Raw genomic sequence first — 22,184 nt, 5'->3', positions numbered from 1 at the left:
GGAGCCATCTGAAATCAAATTACGGAATGAAGCATATATTTCCTTAAAAGAATGAAAATAATGCTTTGGAAATTTCCTTCTGTATGCTGGCAATACTAATGTCGGTCATTGCATGGGCATCCTAGGTGCAGACATTGTATGTACAGTATAAACATCCTTAAATACTTTTTCCTAAATAACTTAAAGGAAAACTATACCCCCAAACAGTGTAGGTCTCTATAAAAAGATATTGCATAAAACAGCTCATGTGTAAAACCCTGCTTCATGTAAATAAACCATTTTCATAATAGTATAAGAAAATTGCCATTTTAAAAAATAAGGGCCGCCCTTGGGATCGTACGATTCACGGTGCACACAAACAAACCAACCAAACTATATGAGCCAATTAACAGACAGAGTTGTGTCTTTTGCTTCAACACTTCTTCCTGTTACAGTTAGAGCTGCAGTATTTCTGGTCAGGTGATCTCTGAGGCAGCACACAGACCATCACAAAATGGTGGCTCAAGGCAAGAGATGTAAAAGGGCAATATTTACTTAAATATATATTCCAGTTTGGTAAGATTCTTTAATATGCCACTTAATATGATATAATCTGTTGCTTAAGTATTAATTTTGGGGGTATAGTTTTCCTTTAACAAATATCTCTGTAGGCCAATTAGAGGTGGTGACGCATGTTTCTATTAGTTGTTCATGGCCCAGCAGGAGTGACCTGGGCAGCAGCAAAGTGTGTATTGAGGTGGGATAGTAGCATTAGTGCCAGTAATCCCATTTTTATGGTAGGCCGTGTAATCTACAATTTATATGGAAAACCCACTTGAGTGTCATTTAACCTCCACCCATCCACCTGCTGTGCCTTGGAAAAGTGTGAAAACTGCTACACAATGCACCTGCCATTACTTTCCTTAATGCAGTAATTATCAGTGTCCTCCTAATAAGATATTTTTTGGGAGTGATATTGTTCCCTACAAAACCACCTCTCTATTACATAATGTGCATGACAAGTAATCTGCTTAATTAACATTGCCAGAATGAAACCTGCATAATGAGATTTTCTGCCACAACCAGGAAGCGGGGCATTTTGATTTGAATAATTGGTTGCATACAGGTTCTTGCATTTTAAAGTTTCAACCTGTGCCCCCATCATGTCATATATTAAACTTTATTATGGCATGAAGCAGACATATATCACATGGCCATTCTGTGTAGTATGGTACAGCCTCAAGCCTACCTAGATAGTCTGCGAAACAAATTATCTATATACCTGCAACCAACATGGGGTGCATTAGAGTCACTGCAAAATGTATGCAGGTTCCAATAAGCTGACCAGTGATGTAATTAGATGTTACTGGGCCCCACAGCAAATTTATTAAAGGGCCTCCTAAAATATCCAGAGGTCGTCCTGTTTATCAATATATACTGAAATTGCTCATTAAGTAGGGCCTCAAGGGGCCCCCCATACCTTCAGCCCCAGGGTCTGTTTCTTCTGTATATACAACCCTGAAGTTGACCCTATAACTTAGCTAGGGTCTCCAGTATCAGTCGGGTATCCTACAATACAAATCTCTTACAAGTGTGGAGCTTTCCGATTGGCTCCCGACAATCCAACATCCTGCTCCCTAGCAAAGGAGCCTCCTCAAAATATCACAAATATGGACTTCTTTAACACGTTAGATCATGATGAATTAAAGTTTTTTTTATTTGTTGGCCGCATAGCTGAGGCAGTGGGGCACGAAATGCGTCAGTAGTAGTGACTTAATTCACTGACATGTTACTATAATATGCCAACAAACTTAGATGAATATCTATCTATCTATCTATCTATCTATCTATACAGTATATATCTATCTATCTATATATATATATATATATATATATATATATATATATATATATATATATATATATAACAACCAAGAGGTCGGTGCACACAGAGCACAAAATGGATGCCTAGGTGCTGGAGCAATTAAACATAGTATGGAGGTAACAAGAAGAGCCCGCACACACAGGACTTGAGTGAAGAAAAAAATTTAGTTTATTCAACGTTTCGGCCCAGTCACATGAGCCGTCTTCACTTCCTGAAAACGAGATAGGTCGTTTGGAGGATTGGACAGGTTAAAAGATTTCTGTCGGCTGCCGATAATATCTCTGCATGTATTGCCGATCTTACGATTTTCAGTGGGAGACTGTCACCAGCTTTGTCAGACATAACTTTCGTACGATTGCTGTCAGGGGCAGAACATTGGCTGATCTGTTCTTTTCTACTTTATTTGATCTGAATGGTTAGTGGCAGGTCGGGAGATGGGAAAGTCCAATTGTTCGATGGCCAGCTTAACTTCTACAGGTTTTCAGATGGAACATCCCTGAGCATCAGCAATATAAACAAATGGGCAGAGTAATGGCTGCAAGTTTATGCAGTGGCAGCAAGGTTTGTTTCTTGGGGTGAGCAGTGATCAAACACAAAGAGGTGCTTTCTGATGTTACCACTTGCGCCCAGCCAAAGATGAAAGGGCTTTCAATCATCTGAAGACGGGATTTGAGCCTTAGAAATGCTTCTCAGTTGCCGCACGTAAGCTTTTACTTCCGTACATACTATCAAATTATAGGACTGCTAAGCCTATAATGTTACCTTAAATTTTCTGTAGGGTGGTTTTTCACCGTAAAGCACACAGAAAGGGAAACTTAAGTGGATTAGAAGAAAGTTAGTTCTTTTTGATATTTAATTGTCCATAAAATGTGATAAAGATTATTCGGTCCAAACAATTAACCCCACAGATGTTAACCTTTTTCCTACCAAGGGAGGGAGGGAGGCTTTGCAATATGCTGCCATCCCTCTGGCATTACATAGGTTAAAAAAAATACTGTCTCGCCAATTAAAGTTGTCTTGGGAGAGGCAAGAGAATCTGTCATTAAGTGGTTATTCACAGCTCACTAGGCTTGGGAAGTAGGGGGAACAGCTATTGCTTTAGGGAGCATTTGTAAATATTCATTTTCCAGCATAAAGGCTGCTGAATATAGGGCTGCATTAAACATGGCTGCCACAAGGCAAAGCTGTACGAACTGTAGCCTGAGTACAGTACATGCCATAGATCGTTAACATTTCATCCCTGTTTGACTGTACCCTATGGCAGTGATCCCCAACCAGCTGCTCACAAGCAACATGTTGCTCACCAACCCCTTGGATGTTGCTCCCAGTGACCTTAAAGCAGGTGCTTATTTTTGAATTCCTTGTTTGAAGGCAAATTTGGTTGCATAAAAGCCAGGGATACTGCTAAAACAAGCCTCCTGTAGGCTGCCAGTCCACATAGAAGCTACCAAATGGCTCATCACAACACACAACCCAGGAACATGCTTGTGTTGCTCCCTTACTCTTTTTACATCTGAATGTGGCTCACCGGTAGGGTTGCGAACTTTTCTGGAAAAAAATACTGGCCTTCCTATATATTTATATTTTTTCCCTATTAATAACAAAATAAAAAAAAAAAACAATGTTTGGGGATCCCTGCCCTATAGGAAGTCTCTCTTATATCACAGTGATCAAAACCGTATGCTTCTGCTGCGATGTGTTTCCATTGCCCACTTGCTGCCACTGATCTTCCGCCCTCGGCCTTCACATAAATCTGGGCCTGAACGGGACCCCCTACATATTAGGGCTCTCTGATTTCCAGATAAACCAGCTAAAAACGGTAAAAATAAGATATTTGGATCCTGTATATATATCTCCATATGGCTCGTGAATGAGGTTATTATGGCAGACTACTGGAATTAGTCACACGTGGATATTTGTTTTTCCTTGGGCAATAGAGGTATTGTAGCTAAATGTTTGCGGCACATTTCATGTATTGTAACCACATATATCAGTATTGCTTGTCATAGTCATTGAGTTATACCGACCTGACCTAAACCAGAGACACTTTGGCCTGTGCACAGACCATTTCATGGTAGTGCTCCAGTTAAAGTTCAGGGTAAAAATAAAGACTGGGTAAATAGTTAGGCTGTGCAAAAAAATAAAATTGAATATAGTTAGCCAAAAATGTAATATATAAAGTTGGAGTGAACAGATTTCTAACAGAACAGAACTTCCTGATTTTCAACTCTCTGAAGGGGGGCCACATGGGACATAACTGTTCAGTGAATTTGCAATTGATCCTCAGCATTCAGTTCAGATTCAAAAGTAACAGTTATGGCCTATATGGACCCCCTTCAAGTCACTGATTGGTTACTGCCTGGTAACCAATCAGGGGAAACCAAGAGAGCTGCAAAGCAGGAAGTAGTGTTCTGGCTATTATGTTAAACATCCAGTCACTCCAGCCTTTATATATTACATTTTTGGCTAACTAACTATATTAGAAACATTTTTTATTCTTGCACATCCTATCTATTTACCCAGTTTTTATTTTTCTACTGAACAATTCCTCAAAACCCCTGGGTCTGTCCTGTTTTGTGTCCGTCAAAAATGATATATGAAGTTTCATTTTGTAGGCATGGCAGAATTTAGAATAAGACTAAATATGTTATTCTGATGTCCAAGTCGTTGGTATTTCACTGAAACACAGTACATTTCTGGGAAGTAAGAGGCCGCGACTCTCCTTATCTGACATTTGTAGAAACTCGACAGCGAGGCTTAGGCAGTATTGGTACTAAGGCCTAGGCGTGGGAACAGCAACACTGACACTATCCTCCACTAAGCCGCTTAGTGTCACTTTTTCTTCCTTAATAAGATGAACTGCCTAATTAGTAGTGTGGATTCCCATTGCAAGGGCCACTCCACTAAAGAACCACTATTAACCTAAACCTGTTAATGAGGAGGGACTGTAAGCCCATTTCAAAGTCATTTCTAAACCCAAACCTGCAGTGTTGTATTTGCACAATGTGGTTGTTGTGAGGAAGATGATGTGATGGTTGCAACCATTGTGTTGGGATAATAAATGATCTATGGATTTTCTGTTTGTGATGTCAGTTGGTATTGTTGTTACCATGTCCACACCTAAATTTATTGCTCTATCCCATTTTTTTTTCATATTAGACACTAAACCATTGCAGATTCTCAGATTGTCTGCATTTATTGCTTTCTAGGAAACTGTGTTTCCAGTAGAACCTCAAATTTACATTTACCTTCAACTTACACCTTCATGAAAGTCTCACATACCCAAACCCCTTTTATATTTCCATAAACTGGCTTTTAACAAAGCTCAGCTTGGTTCCCTGAGAAATGTAATCTTAAAGTGGACCTGTCACCCAGACATAAAAAGCTGTATAATAAAAGTCCTTTTCAAATTAAACATGAAATCCAATTTCTTTTTTTTTATTAAAGCATTCATAGCTTTTGTAAACTCGTTTAAAAATCTCAGCTGTCAATCAAATATTGCCTGTCATGTAATCTAATGTGGATTTTATAGTTTTTGTATTGATTAATACAAACTTTCTCCAACTCTGCAGAACCAGTGGCTGTTGCAAAATAATCCTCCAAATAGAATTCCAGTTTATCTGTATAAATTTGGCTCCATGATCGTTGTTGCTGTAGTTGGAAACAGTAAGGGTTAGTTCACACGAGGAGATTCGGGGAGATTTTGTCGCCTGGCGACTAATCGCCTCTTCTTCTGGGCGACAATATCCCCGAACTGCCTCCGCGTGTCTTGCCATCCGCTATAATGAAAAGTCGCCTGCGCTAAAGCACACGCGGCTCTTTGTTTTCCGAAGTTGCCTCACGCGGAGGCAGTTCGTGGAAATTGTCGTCCAGAAGAAGAGCCGATTAGTCGCCAGGTGACAAAATCTCCCCGAATCTCCTCGTGTGAACTAACCCTAAAGGGGATATAAAGGCAAAAATATAATCCAATACAAATCTCTACACAGTCGCCGACTGCTCTACAGGGAAACAAACAAAGCTGCTTGAGTTCTGCATGGCTGGGAAATAAGAAGGGGGCTCCCCCTGCTGATCATAAGTATGATTGCAGACTGCAGTGCAGTTAGGGACCATCTGACAATTCCTATCCATAGCAGTAAATGAAGGGAGAATTTCACTGCATAAAGTCAGGTTTCTGGGATTTTATTTAAGCCCAACCCCCCCCCAGTCAAGGAAAACTAATTATTTTAATAATCTCAAAAGAGTATTTTTAAAAATTAGTTCATATACTTTGTTAATTGAAGATTATACATAACAGAGGTCAATTTAACAACATTTTATTCTTTTGAAAATGTACAGTTTCACATCAGACAATCCTACTTCATGGGGTTATTGTGATATATATACACACACAGTATATATTTATATACGCATTGCTTACTAACCCTCAGTCTTCACTTCAGCCTACTATTGATATAGGAGAAATGAAAATACCAGCCAAATAGAAGACACCAATGGATATTGGTCAGTGCTGTAGAACAGGAATACTGTCATGGTTCCCAGTGATCAAGTGGTTGCTTTAAAGGAGAAGGAAAGGTTAAAACTAAGTAAGCCTTATCAGAAAGGTCCATCTAAATATACCAGTAAACCCCCAAAGTAATGTTGCTCTGAGTCCGCTGTCAAAAGAAACACAGCATTTCTTTCCTTCTCTTGTGTACTCATGGACTTCTGTATCAGCCAAATAGAAGACACCAATGGATATTGGTCAGTGCTGTAGAACAGGAATACTGTCATGGTTCCCAGTGATCAAGTGGTTGCTTTAAAGGAGAAGGAAAGGTTAAAACTAAGTAAGCCTTATCAGAAAGGTCCATCTAAATATACCAGTAAACCCCCAAAGTAATGTTGAGTCCGCTGTCAAAAGAAACACAGCATTTCTTTCCTTCTATTGTGTACTCATGGACTTCTGTATCAGACTTCCTGCCTTCAGCTTACCTCATTGCCCTGGGCAAGAGCATGCTCAGTTTGCTCCTCTTCCCCCCCCCCTCCCTTCTCTACTGTAATCTGAGCCCAGAGCAGGGAGAGACTCAGGCAGGAAGTGATGTCACACCATGTTAATACTGCAGCTCCTATCCTAAACAAACAGAGTTTCTAGAGCTTTTTACTCAGGTATGGTAAAACATTCTACAGAATAAATATAGCATTCTAGCTTGCACTATTGCAGCTAATCTATTGGCAATAAAATGCCTCCATAGCTTTCCTTCTCCTTTAAGTTAGTTATAATCATGTTACAGTGTGGTCATTTTCTTCCTTGTGGTTGTTCTGTCTCTCAAGCCACAGGGTTGCCTAGTAAGTAGTGTGAGTTTAATTTAACTAAAGTGCAGTTAGTTTTGATCTCTAGTTGCATCACCAACACATACCCAGCAATCACAAAGAAAGCCTTGTGCAATAGTTTAGCAATTGGTTGGATATTTTCATTTTCTCAAATTAAAGGCAGGCACCGAGCCTTGGACTTGGTTTCAAAAAGTTTCAGTACAATCATAGTGGTACACACTCATATCTGTGGTGGTTGCTTTTAAAGCAGTAGATCATCTAGCTTAGCTTCTGATAACTCTTCCTTGTGCTCCTTATATTCCTAGAAACTCACATAGCTGAGGAACCACAGCCGTAGCAACAAAACCTATTGAGGTGTACGTCACAAATTTGTAGGGCACTTCAATTTCCAGTCTTTGCCTAACAAGATGGTCCTTAGTACAAACATTGTGCCATGTCCCAAGAGTCTGGAGTGAGAGAGTTTTTGCAAGAAATCGTGTTATGAGCAGAAGAATGATCCCGAGAAGAAATCTCTCCGTTTGTAGTAGCACACGATGGAAACTGATGGCAGGAATGGGCAGTGGAAACTGATCTGAAGGCACAGAATTCAAATCAAGATTGCCGATTGAGACCCCCACACATGTGCCCACTGCAACTCCAATTATAGTTGTAGTGTCAGCTCGGGTGGTGCTATAATGATCCATTTCAGGGTAGTTGTAGCTTGCGAGAAAGCCCACAATGATTGTAAACACTGGAGAGAGAGGGTGGCTGAGGAGCACTTTGTCCATCTCGCCCCATACTGGGTAAGTTAATGCCAAAAATAACAAGGCAATTAAAGCTCCACAGATGACATCCTGCAAACAACAACATACAAGAGACAGATGTTAGATCAGGTCTAGAGCTTAGAAATTATTCCAGTTTGTATCATTTAGATAAAAATTGCAATAATCTGTAAAAAGAAATGTATTTAAACGTAGTACTTTTTCCCCACAAGTATAAATAGCAGTATGATGCTCTCCAACATACCCAATGGAATAGCTACTGACACTTCTTCTCAGCGTGTGATGGTGCTTAGGTGGGGTATAATTTACATGGGTACAGTTGGTATGAGTTTGCTCCATTTGCTGTAGGAAACTCGTTAGGGCAGAGGTTTTCAAACTTTCGAATCCCTTTTCAATACTGAAGACTTAGTTTCCCGACACCCAGAACACAACATTGCTACCCCTTTTTCTGTTTGTGTGTGTAGAGCTATACACATGTATACATACTGACATATTTTCCAAGCTATATTTGCCTACAATGCCCAATAGATATAAACTATAGTATAAACTTAAATCTACCCCTCCTTATTCCATTCTCTCTCTTTCTTTTTTATGCTCTTTCTGTAACCTTCAATTCTCCTTCTAGTCTTCACTCTTACTCTTTCCTTCTGCTCCCAGTTTTTCTTCCTTCTACATTTCTTAACTGTACCACCATCCTCTTGGGTTTTTTTCCGGTTCTTTCACTTGTGATTTTCCCTTATTTCTTAATTTCTCTGCCCTCTTTTATACTCTGTTTTCCCCACAGGCCTATGGATGGTGCTAGTACCACTTGCACCTGTCACACCTCAAGGTTGCTGGCTGGTACACGTAAATTGCATGTCTAGCAGATTCAATAAGCTGGACCATTTCAGCAGTAACTAGTCAAAAGAGAGTAACACAAGATACAGAATTACCTAGCCAGCACATGAAGCATGCAAAAGTACAGTGTCATTATCTGAATGAGAAAGAGAATTCTCAATAGCAACCCATTACTTCTGCACCTTCCCATTCCTATTGCTGAAACGTCATGACTTAACCGAATGTGCAAAACACACTTTTTAATTGAATGAGTGCAAAGCCAATGTTAAAATAAAGAAGAATAGCAGGTTCTGCAAATATCACCAAAGTACCTAGAGACCATTTATTGAACATTTTACTCTGTTACAAACTGATTACATAGTAACATAGTAACATAGTAAGTAAGGTTGAAAAAAGACACATGTCCATCGAGTTCAACCTTTTTTTTTTTTTTTTTTGTTTATTAACTACCTATCTGCCAGTTGATCCAGAGGAAGGCAAAAAACCCATCTGAAGCCTCTCCAATTTGCCTTAGAGGGGGAAAAATTCCTTCCTGACTCCAAAATGGCAATCGGATTAGTCCCTGGATCAACTTGGACTATGAGCTATTTCCCATAACCCTGTATTCCCTTACTTGCTAAAAAGCCATCCAACCCCTTCTTAAAGCTATCTAATGTATCAGCCTGTACAACTGATTCAGGGAGAGAATTCCACATCTTCACAGCTCTCACTGTAAAAAACCCCTTCCGAATATTTAGGCGGAACCTCTTTTCTTCTAATCGGAATGGGTGACCTCGTGTCAGCTGGAAAGACCTACTGGTAAATAAAGCATTAGAGAGATTGTTATATGATCCCTTTATATATTTATACATAGTCATCATATCACCCCTTAAGCGCCTCTTCTCCAGCGTGAACATCCCCAATTTGGCCAGTCTTTCCTCATAGCTAAGATTTTCAATACCTTTTACCAGCTTAGTTGCTCTTCTCTGTACCCTCTCTAATACAATAATGTCCTGTTTGAGTGATGGAGACCAAAACTGTACAGCATATTCTAGATGGGGCCTTACAAGTGCTCTATACAGTGGAAGAATGACCCCCTCCTCCCGTGACTCTATGCCCCTTTTAATACAGCTCAAGACCTTATTTGCCCTTGATGCTGCTGACTGGCATTGCTTGCTACAGCCAAGTTTATCATCTACAAGGACTCCAAGGTCCTTTTCCATAATGGATTTGCCTAGTGCAGTCCCATTTAGGGTATAAGTGGCTTGGATATTTTTACATCCCAGGTGCATGACTTTACATTTATCAACATTGAATCTCATTTGCCACTTAGCTGCCCAGATTGCCAGTTTGTCAAGATCCTGTTGCAAGGATGCCACATCCTGGATGGAATTAATTGGGCTGGATAATTTTGTGTCATCTGCAAACACTGATACATTACTTACAACACCCTCCCCTAAGTCATTAATGAACAAGTTAAATAAAAGTGGACCCAATACTGAGCCCTGGGGGACCCCACTAAGAACCTTACTCCAAGTAGAGAATGTCCCATTAACAACCACCCTCTGTACCCGATCCTGTAGCCAGTTTCCTATCCATGTGCAAACGACTTCATTAAGCCCAACAGACCTTAGTTTAGAAAGCAGTCGTTTGTGGGGCACAGTATCAAACGCTTTGGCAAAATCCAAATAGATCACATCTACTGCCCCCCCACTATCCAGAATCTTACTTACCACATCATAAAATGCAATCAAATTCGTCTGACATGACCTATCCTTCATAAAGCCATGCTGATTGTTGCTCATAATGCCATTCATTAGGACAAAATTTTGTATGTGATCCCTTAACAAGCCTTCAAATAATTTGCCCACCACAGATGTCAAGCTTACTGGCCTATAATTGCCAGGCTGAGATCGTAATCCCTTTTTAAATATTGGAATAACATCAGCTTTTCTCCAATCCATAGGCACCATACCAGATGACAGTGAATCTGAGAAAATCAGAAATAAGGGCTGGTCTAAAACTGAACTAAGCTCTCTTAGAACCCGGGGGTGTATGCCATCAGGCCCTGGAGCCTTGTTTACATTAATTTGTATTAAAGCTTTGATTCAGTGGCAACAGTTCTAATTAAACTGAATTTAACATGCTGCACATTCCCCTTTAGGTAATTTGTTACTGGATAATCTCCTTTTCATGGCAACAAACATAACTTGTAAGGTTGTGTTAATTCCAGGCACAGAACCTGCTATCAAGTCTAAGTTCTATTAGCTACTTGTACTTGCTCACTGCCCCCACTCACACTGTATTACAATTAATTCAATTTGCATATAGGTCTCATTATTATGTTCTTGAAGCCTGCCTAGCTCCATACTTGCTTTATTAAGGCCTTTCATCCTTACACTTGGAATAACGTTCTAAAAACAATTAAAGGAAAACTATACCCCGCAAACAATGTAGGTCTCTATAAAAAGATATTGCATAAATATCATATGTAAAACCCTGCTTCATGTAAATAAACCATTTTCATAATAATTTTCATAAAATATAATTTTTAAGTAGTATGTGCTATTGGGTAATTATAAATAGAAAACTACCATTTTAAAAAATAAGGGCCGCCCCCTGGGATCGTATAATTCACGGAGCACACAAACATACCAAACAAATTATACTTGTTAGGTCACATGAGCCAATTAACAGACAGAGTTCTGTCTTTTGCTTCCACACTTCTTCCTGTTACAGTTGGGGGCAGATTTATCAAAGGTCGAAGTGAAAATTCAAATTTCAAGCTTATTTTTGTGTACTTCGACTAGGGAATAGTCCAAATTCGATTTGAATTTGAAAAAAATTTGAAAATTTGAATATCGAAATTTATCATGTACAGCCTCTTTAAAAATTCAACAATTCGCCATCTAAAACCTGACAAATTGCTGTTTTAGCCTACGGGCTTTGAAAAATCAAAGTTTTTTTGGGGGAAAAACTTTGAGTCGAATTTGATCGAATGCGCGGTTACTTTGATTCGTACTTTTCAAATTCGATCGAAAACAGACCTATTCACCCAAAAAAAAAACAGATTTTTGGATAAATTTCGATTGGTCTTTTTTCATTCGAATTTCGAAGTTATGGGAGTTCAAAAAAACTCCCAGTACTTTGAAATTCGACCCTTGATAAATCTGCCCCTTAGAGTTGCAGTATTTCTGGTCAGGTGATCTCTGAGGCAGCACACAGACCATCATGAAATGGTGGCTCAAAGCAAGAGATGTAAAAGGGCAATATTTACTTATAGACCAGTTTGATAAGATTCTTTAATCTTTAATATTCTTTAATAGTCACTTAATTTGATATAAACTATTTGTTGCTCAAGTATTCATTTTGGGGGGTATAGTTTTCCTTTAAGGGCAAAACGAGATAATTGCACTTTCATAACTCTAGCCTTAGGTTTGAAAAGACAGCAGACCAAGACTAATCCCACACAGACTCAGAAGCAAAGATTCATGAGTGACCTGGTAATTTGCCATTCCCTATAAAGGTTGGTTTGACACAAATTTAGAGTCTTCATTTTGGCAAGAGCATTCCCTTCGGAAATGAAAGAAATCACCAAGAGAAGGCTCTACAATACTGAGCAGGATGCAGAACTAGAATTATCAGAATTGATTTATTATACCATGTTACATATGGAAACTATAAAAGCTTCATATTGCTCATTCATCTCAACAGACAATAGGCACCCCCCCACACACACACACACACTACAAACTGATTAATGCCTCCGAGATGTTTATGTGGATTTGCCAACACTATCATGGTCTTCCTTGTCTGAATTTAAGGAGAAGTTGTATATTGTCAGGTGTGCCTTGTGCTCCCCACACTAGCTGGGGCTACTGTTATGATGAACATAACCCCATTGGAATATTCTAATACTGACAAGCATAGAAAGTTTATATACACACACTTATACACACATATTATAGTGAGTAGACTTGAAACATGTCATATGTGGAACATTTCAGTTAGTAATTGAACCTGTGACACTTGTCAGAAGAGAAGACAAACAACCCTAGTGCTTTCTAGGATTTGGACTTTTCACACAGAAAGCCTAAGTATTTAAAGTCTCTCGTTTGAGACTTGGCCCCATTGGGTCCCAGGGCCTTGAAATGGTCACATTTCTACCAGTCCTATCCAATGTCTTTGATGTTGTGAGCCCATTATTTGACTTAAGACAAACAGTATTTGAGGACCAAATTATATGAAAATTAAGTCTATGGAGTCGTAGGGCAAGACTGAGTGCCATAAATATACAGTGGAGGGACACATTAGACCTAAAGACTTCTGGTTGGACAACACTTTTGTAGACCAAGGATGACAAGCCTGCACACAATTCCCATTATCTCTTTACTATTGGATGATGTTGGTAACCATGTCTGGGCTGAGATTCAAATTTCACTCTGATATTTCCACTACACCAAGGTCCCCTAGAGGCCCAATAACATGTATTCTTCTAGAGAAGTTTACAGAAGCCTCTCTGACAGTTATATGAATGTCCATATTACTAGATGAATAGGTAAACAGCTGAAGGTTGGACACCTTGGTCAATAGAAGTACTTAAACTTTCCATATATAGTGGGCTGATTAGTTCTCATACCACATATCCAAAGTCTAGATTATATAAAAATGGTTGTCATAAAAAGTAATCTATCTTAAGCAAACTAGGTTAACAAAAACATCCCTTTGAGGGCCACATTTGGACAAGGGGTCTCCATTTAGACCAGTGTATGGGAATAGAAAATGATTGCTGCATTTATTTGGATTTTCCACAAAACCACACACACCCTTTTGCATTTGCATTATAAACCGGTGTTTTGTTTTTTAAAGTCCTGTGTTTCCCTTTTAACCCCACAGAAATGATTAATCTCTACTTTAACTGAATTCCATGTCTACAAGAATTCCTTTGACTAACCTTCGAAATACTTTTGTGGCTTTAAATATTCAAAATTTCCTCTACTTTGGATTGACATAAAATGTGCTTATTCATGAGAACTCCTCTGAACTCTAATCCATTCTCTGTTGGAAGGGACACAGAATCATTGCCCAGCACTGTTATTTCCCACCCCTCCTGCTGTGAGGCAGTAAATAGATGTCATTGTTCCTCTGTGGGTAATAATACTCATTCGAATGTCCACCATGTACTAATTAAGCGCTCCTCTCATCCCACGTCTTTGAATGGCTGAATAGTTTGTCTCTAAGGGCAGAGACATACGCGAAGATTCGGGGAGATTTAGTCGCCCGGCAACTAATCACCTCTTCTTCGGGCGATTAATCTCCCTGAAAAGCCTTCCCGCTGTCTAGAATCTAAATCTAAATTTGTTTTCCAATATCCCCCGAAGTTTCCTTATGAGGCAACTTCGGGCGACTTCAGAAAACGAAGCGCTCCAAGTGCCATCCTGCCGACGATTTAGATTCTAGCTGGCGGGAAGGCAGTTCAGAGAGATTAGTTGCCCGAAGAAGCCGGGCGACTAAATCTCCTTGAATCCTCGCGTGTGTCTCTGCCCTAATCCTCATCTTTGACTAGGGTCTAGTTTTCTGCTGTGTCAGTGCGGGAGTCATTTTTTTGTGACATGCTTACCCAAATTACTTAAACTATATTGATGTTTATAATTGTTTACAGAAGAAATGGACAACATTCAAGATTTCAGGGGAATCCCAAATGGACCATGGTCACTCAAAAGGGTAGTACCTATATGTTATGTTGTTGATAGCTCAACTCTTAAGGGAGATAACTCAATTATCTTTTGTTTACCTTTTTAGAAATTTGTTTTAGAAATTTTTAGAAATTTGAGAATTTACTGGAGTAGCATAATTGTACTGAGTTTCTATCAAATATGGTACACAAATCCTTTTATGATATGTGCATGCAAGTGAACACTTCAGAGACCTCTATAAAATGTGTGCAGGTAACGGACAAAGGCTTCCTGATGGGTTCCTAGTATAAAGGGCATGTGGCCCGGACCACTTGTTGGGCATCACTGGTCTACAGCATGGGCTATTGTCTTTTAAGCACCATACAACAACCACTAACAAACGGTTTTAAGATACCTAGAATAGATAATCTCCTTGGCTGCTCACAGCGGAGTAGACATAAATACAAGATTAGTTAACAGACTCTCCATTCACAGGGCTCCAAGGAATGTACCGTTTGTACCAAAGATATCAAAAAAGGGGCAGATTAAATATAACGAACTCAACAAGATCGTAAAGTTGCCTATGAACAGTGCCATTGTTGGTGGATATGCAGGACTCGAACTTTCACCTTAGTGTTGCCAGGATTGATATGTGAATTCAGATGTGGATAGACTCCCTGTAACATCCTGCCTGGAGTTGAACCAGTCACCTAGTGTTTTCTGACTGTCTGCATTGCCTCTGCTCTACGTGGGCAGACAGCGATGGTTCTGGTTCACTCTTATTTTTATTTTTCTAATTGTAAATAGGCATGGCTTGTTACTGACTAATCTTCTGGATCCTGATTATGTACAGCTCTGTCTGTTTGGTTTTGACCCGGCTTGTTTATCCTGACTACATTCCTGGTTCCTGACTGGTATTGACCATGCAATTTCCATGACTACTTTTCCTCTGTTCCTTGTCCTTCCTGTACACATTACGGTTCCCTTGCCTGCCTAGAACTCCCCCCTTTGTCCTCTCACTTTAAGACCTGGCGGCATCTGGTCCTCTTGAAGCGAAAGGCAGTTGTTAAAGGCAGAAGCGTGAGCCGAAACCAGGACCTTGGGGCTTGTTCTGAGTTTTGGGATACCATATGTTACACTCCTGTGCAAATGCCACAAGATAACCTCATGACATTGTCAATAATTGTGCATAATAGCAGATGGTTTGATTGGAGTATATTGTAATATATTGCCTTGGCTAGCCAACAGATACATTTTTGAAGGTTGAAATGGGTGGCAGTAAGCGGCACAGGGCCGGGCTGATTGACAAGTCTCACCTAGACCCCAGCACATGTTGTGGAGGTGCATCCCCTTGGGATAGTGTTACCTTAATTAAAGGGGCAGATGAAACCAATGTGCTGTATGCATTTTTCACGAGGTAGACTTAGAAAGGTTCTGGTAGACTTATTGGTGCTGTAGATCTTATATGAGTGTGCTAAGGGTAGTCCCACATGATAGCAACATCTCTAGAACATCTAGAACTGTACTGAGCCAGGGCTTCAAAGTTGTCACAGAATCTCACCAATCTTGGTTTTTTGTTATGAGTGTCAGTGACACTGTACATGCTCAGCGGGCTCTCAGCTGCCATTGAGAAACTAAGGTTAGGGGTTGTTGCAAATGATCAAGCAGAAAATGAGGTGCACATTCTGGGAGTCATTTTTTTGTGACATTCTTACCCAAATTACTTAAACCATATTGATGTCTATAATGGGTTACAGAAGAAATGGACAACTCTTGATGGAGATAACCCAATTTGTAGATACCAATATTAGCATCCTGGTAGACCTAATACTATATTACTTATCGATCAGTCTGCAAAGTTTACCCATCTAACCCAACATTTATGTTACGTATATTAATTGATTAGACACCACATTAGTTGTCATACTGCCAAACGGAGGTCCCAGTAACTGAAGAATAAATGATGTCACAGACTAGGCAGTGGAGGCACACATAGTGCATTGATATGTATAACCTACTAGGAAAGTATCAAGATCAGGACTTACCAGCACAGTATGCATCCCTGTGTACAGCCTGCTAAGGGACACAAGAGTGGATAAGAAGAGTGCAGCCAAAAATCCAAGCCAAAACAGGTACTGCAGAAGGAAACATAAGAGAAAAATTAGATTTTGCATTGCAGGCTTCAAAATATTTTATAGTAATATGGGCTCTTAATTGGATCATTTAAGCTTTATAAATGCAATACAGAACAGGAATATGTTAGTATTTTTTTCAATATGAGAAGTATTCATACTGCACTATTAACTGTCTGGACATATTTTACTTGCGACATATGGGCTTCAGCATGTTCACATGTAGTTCTGGTCACATTTTACATGCATTAATGTAAGAAAACATTGCAAAGATTGTACCAGAGCCAGTACTGATGCTTTTAAAGTAAACCCTAAAAAGGAATATGGCTAAAAATGCCATATTTTATATAGTGAACTTATTGCACCAGCCTAAAGTTTCAGCTTGTCAATAGCAGCAATGATCCAGGACTTCAAACTTGTCACAGGGGGTCACCATCTTGGAAAGTGTCTGTGACACTCACATGCTCAGTGGGCTCTGAGCAGCTGTTGAGAAGCTAAGCTTAGGGGTTGTCACTAACTATCCAGCAGAAAATAAGGTTTGCCTGTCATATAAACTGAGGCTACTGGGCTGATTATTAAATTCTGATGCTAGTTGCACTGGTTTCTGTGCTGCCATGTAGTAATTATCTGTATTAATTACTTATCAGCCTTATATTATGACATTTATAGTCTATGTGTACTGAATATTGCGAGTAGGTCCCTAAGCTCAGTAAGTAACAGCAGCACAGAGCATGTGCAGTGAATCAGCAGAAAAGAAGATGGGGAGCTACTGGGGCATCTTTGGGGACACAGATCTTCCCTGCTAAAGGGTTGTGGTTGTCTTGGGTTGGTACAGAAGCCCAGAACATTATATACAACATTTCAAGCCTACTTCTTTAGTTAAGCTTTAGTTCTCCCTTAAGCAGATGAACAGAAATGCGGCCTGCCGCTTGGTTGGAGCTACCATGACTTTTGTTACGTTAGATGAAGAGCCATCTACCCCATGAAGATATATCTTCCACCAGACAGTATGGGCTTAAACTCCAGAAGTGGAGACAAAAATAGCCATATCCTTACATCACGGAATCCATATACAAATCAAATCTCAAGTACTATTTTAATTAGGGATGCACCGAATCCAATATTTGGGATTTGCCCGAATCCCCGATGAAAGATTTGGCCAAATACCAAACCAAATTCTAATTTGCATATGCAAATTAGGGGCAGAAACAGAAAAAGTGAGATTTTTTTTTTACTGGACAAAAAGTCACGTCAATCCTGACCGAATCCCGAACCAAATCCTGGATTCGGTGCATCTCTAATTTTAATAAGTTTCATAATACTTCCCTACCTGGTATCGCCCCAGAGGAATGTGAATGAGATGGCAGTAGCAGCAATAGCATGTGTAGATGGCATTCCATATTCAGCATCGACTCTGGTTTCCAGCTTTACCACAGGGGGAGATGAAGGACGTGGCCATTTTAGAAGGTCCTTAGAAGCTTGGCCAAAATACATGACAATCTGCAGAGGCAAAGCAGGTGGAATTATGGAAACGGCTGGAAATTTTGAAGTTATCTTGACAAGATCAGATGTTTTCTTTCAGTGCTACATCACATCGTCACAGAGAATGGTTTCATTTATTATCTCCTCTGCTTCCAAGGACTTTAATACATATTTCAAAGGCAAAACATGCAATGCACGGGTTAGCATTCGAATGCCCTGCAGCTCACACTAACGAGCATTTCTGAACTGAAAATAGTGCCAATACAGTGCTGTCAGATGTTTCCCATTAAAATCAAACTGATTCCATTAGGGGAAAAAATCTGGACACTTTTGTCTGCTAGAGCAGCAGAGGCTCTCCTGAGGTGTCAAGGACAATTGCAGAGACTTTTTTTTATTTCCAATATAGGCCTATATAACTGGAATATTTATTATTATTTTCAATAGTGAATGTTCTGAGAGTGGGCTCTATTTATCAGATTATCTGGTAGGCCCTAGGAGACCCAGTATGACACGAATACTAAATGAGACCCTTAAGTGATTAAGTGATTCCCAGTATTATATTGGCATAATTGTCAATCACCTTTCCAATTTGTTACTTAAGGAGGCAAAAGGTCCCTTTTGACTTTAAAACACAGCTGGACCCACATTCTACTAAAATGTATAAATTAGCAGGAACCTTGAATTTCTAATGGGCTTAAATGTATAATATCATGTGCGGACTTCTGCACTGAAATCCGCTTTTTCAAAAGAGCAAACAGATTTTTTTTATATTTAATTTTGAAATCTGACATGGGGCTAGACATATTGTCAGTTTCCTAGGTGCGCCCAGTCATGTGACTTGTGCTCTGATAAACTTCAATCTCTCTTTACTGTAACCCTTTACTCTTCCCCCCCAGCAGCCCATCAGCAGAACAATTGGAATGTAACAAGATAACAGCTCCCTGGTAGATCCAAGAACAGCACTCAATTGTAAAATCCAGGTCCCACTGAGACACCTTCAGTTACATTGAGTAAGAGAAACAACAGCCTGCCAGAAAGCAGTGCCATCATAAAGTGCTGGCTCTTTCTGAAAGCACATGACCAGGCACAATGACCTGAGATGGCTGCCTACACACCAATATTACAACTAAAAGAAATATACACTTGTTGGGTTAGGAATAAAATGTTACATGTTAGAGTAAAATATTTGCAGTATAAACAGTGTAATTAAAAATGACACCAAAAAAATCATGACAGAATCCCCTTAAAGGAATCAATGCAGAGGCACTCCGCCAATGAGGCAAGTTGAGTAGCTCAGCTCAGGCGGCAGTGCCAGATAGGTTTCAAGGGGCGGCAAAAAGCTGCTCCTGGTGCCTTTAAGAGACTAATTTCTGTTTTGTAAACTGGAAATTTCAGCTTTACTAGTGCGAAAATGCGCTCTCTGCACTAGCGTTGCTGCCACCCCCCGGAAAGGTAAGCGGGCAGGGGGGCGGCATTTAGGGTTGCCACCTGGCCGGTGTTTTAGAGGCCTGGCTGGTAAAAATGTTGCCTGATGCCAATGTTATTTATAGAGAAGAACCACAAAAATATAGAAAGACCGGTATTTTCTTCCGCCTTCAGGCGGCTCTTTCCTAAGAAACGGCGCTGTATCAATGTACTGATGTTAAATTCACTTGTATGATTCACTTGTTTCCTCTGGCTCGCTAAAGGGATTTGCAATGCACACAATAATGCTTTCTTGCTTTAGCCTGTGCTAATGAGACCCCAAGCATCCTGAGAATCTCCAAGCCTGAGGCATTTGCCCTACTGAAAAATAGTAGTCCTGTTTTATTAAACAACTACTAGACATATTTTACAACAGAGCAGAGACAGACAATAGTCAGGCCTTCTCTTCATCAACTGGACTGTGAACACTTTAGGTTACTGGTAGGAGAATTTATTTGGCTTTCATCATCATCATCATCAGAGCTCTGGGGACAACATGGGCACCTTGGGTCACCCAGTCATCGCCTCGCTCTCTGTGTTAGATATTGGAATCCAGTTCCCCAGACCTGAGAGCGTGAGTAGGAGGGAACGTCCCCTTCTGAGCTGATGCAGGAAGACACCTCCGGCTGTGACTTGGGCACCTCAAACTGCCGTTTCTATGGTAACAAAGGCAGAAAAGCTTTTGGCTGACAGAATTGCTAAAAATAAGTCTATGCTGAAGTGGAGGAAATGGAGGAAGTGACTGAATTCAGAGCATATGGCTGAGAAATAACAAAGAGCAATTCATATATATATATATATATATATATATATATATATATATATATATATATATATATATATGTGCTGTACTCATATAATGTGACATGTGTAATAAATAATAAAGATATGCATTGATTCGAGACACTGATTTAATATCATTTGGGTGTGATATTCACTGTATCAATGTTAAATCAATGTTTCTGCCATGAGACGTAACAGGTACAAATAGCATTCCTCCCAGCCATGGATATTATTTAGAGAAGATTTTATTTGTGTGTACTACATATGGAATAAATGTATACTCTGTATGGGAAAGATTTAAACCATTGCAGGTGCCAGAAGGGAGTGCTGGCGTAAATAAGGTTGTTTAAAAAAGAATAGGAAAATCTGTCAGCAGCTGGTGAATCCAATGTTTAGGGTGGTGGCAAACGAGGCTGCTGAGGAAGATTAATCACCCAGCAACAAATCGCCTCTTCTTCGGGCGACTAATCTACTCTAAATACCTTCCCGCCAGCTAGAATGTAAATCACCGGCGGGATGGTGATACAAATTATGGTAACATCTGTTATCCGAAAACCCCAGGTCCAGAGCATTCTACATAACATGTCCTATACCTGTAATATCAGCAATGAAGATCTGATTCAGTTGAATGACAAAAAAAAACCAAAAACATATGATCTTTCTGTTCCAGACTTCCAGGTAAACGAAGAATAAAAAAATAATTAGGAAAAAAAAAAGATGTAATGAGGAATACAACAGGTTAAGATGTTAAAATCTGTAGTCTCCAGCTTTCTCCATGCAGTGATCCAGTTACCTACTATAATTATAATTGAATGATGATGCCATTAATAGTAATTGGTGGAGCCCTTGAGCAGGCTGGGAGCTAGAAGATTTTCTTGGGCTGGCTTTTTGCCATTGCAGCTGAAATGCTGCCGTCCAGTTGCCAGAAGGTTAAAGGACCATGGCGGGGATTTCAGGCACGACTCTAATTCTTTCCCTCTCGCTTATAGATTTTACATTTTTATTTTTTTACAAATTTGTTCTATGCTATGTAACCTGTGAAGTCTTGCCCATTGAGCTTATATGGCTCCCCTACGGCTACACAGCAGATACTTTATATCAGGGGTCCCCAACCTTTTTTACTCCTGAACCACATTTAAATGTAAAAAAAGAGTTAGAGAGCAACACAAGCATGAAAATGTCCATGGGGATGTCAAATAAGGGCTGTTATTGGCTGTTTGGTAGCCCCTATTTGGACTGGCAGCCTTCAGGATACTCTGTTTGGCAGTGCACCTGGTTCTTTTACAACCAAAACTTGCCTCCAAGCCTGGAATTAAAAATAAGCAACTGCTTTGAGGCCACTGGGAGCAACATCCAAGGGATTGGAGAGCAACATGTTGCTCGCGAGCTACTGGTTCGGGATCACTGCTTTATATAAACTGTTACAGTGTTTTTGAAGCAAGCACACCTGTTTTACCAATGCAGGGGAATAATTAATTATATTTAAATGTGCATAACATTTCACAGAGCTGCTATGGGAAAAGCATGATATTACCAGCCTAAAATTGACAAAATCTTAATAGATACAAACATAAAATTAACATACGTATAAAAACATAGGAATATGCTCAGAAGAGCACATGGAGCAATTTATAGTGGGTTTAGACATGCTGGGCTTGTATCCCGTGTTTTACTGGGGGTGTTGCATTGTGGGCAGTTTTCTGCAGGAGGAAGGCAGTGTAGCAACAGCTGAAGGGCCATGGAGTTACTCTGCAAGTTTATACGAGTTGAACATTAAACACCCATGTGTGGTTAATGCAATTACAGGAGGCAGGAGCATGATTACTAATAGCTAATAGTGATGGGAGAATTTATTCGGCAGGCGCAAATTTGCGGCGAATTTGCCGCTGGTATAAAAAAA

At 39.8% G+C, this 22,184-nt stretch overlaps 1 protein-coding gene across 1 annotated transcript in view; it reads right to left on the bottom strand.

Moving 5' to 3' along the window:
* Positions 1–6,883: 6,883 nt before the first annotated feature.
* The window catches only part of sgpp2.S (sphingosine-1-phosphate phosphatase 2 S homeolog), a 29,945-nt gene continuing 14,644 nt past the window's right edge, over positions 6,884–22,184 (bottom strand). Inside the window, 4 exon segments of the mRNA XM_041564962.1 lie at positions 6,884–8,004; positions 16,469–16,558; positions 17,886–17,903; positions 17,906–18,055. Coding sequence (XP_041420896.1) covers positions 7,465–8,004; positions 16,469–16,558; positions 17,886–17,903; positions 17,906–18,055 — 798 coding nt within the window. The 3' untranslated portion in view covers positions 6,884–7,464.

Source organism: Xenopus laevis, chromosome 5S, assembly GCF_017654675.1.
Source record: "Xenopus laevis strain J_2021 chromosome 5S, Xenopus_laevis_v10.1, whole genome shotgun sequence".
NCBI lineage: Eukaryota > Metazoa > Chordata > Amphibia > Anura > Pipidae > Xenopus > Xenopus laevis.
This window is presented reverse-complemented; position numbering and strand designations above follow the sequence as displayed.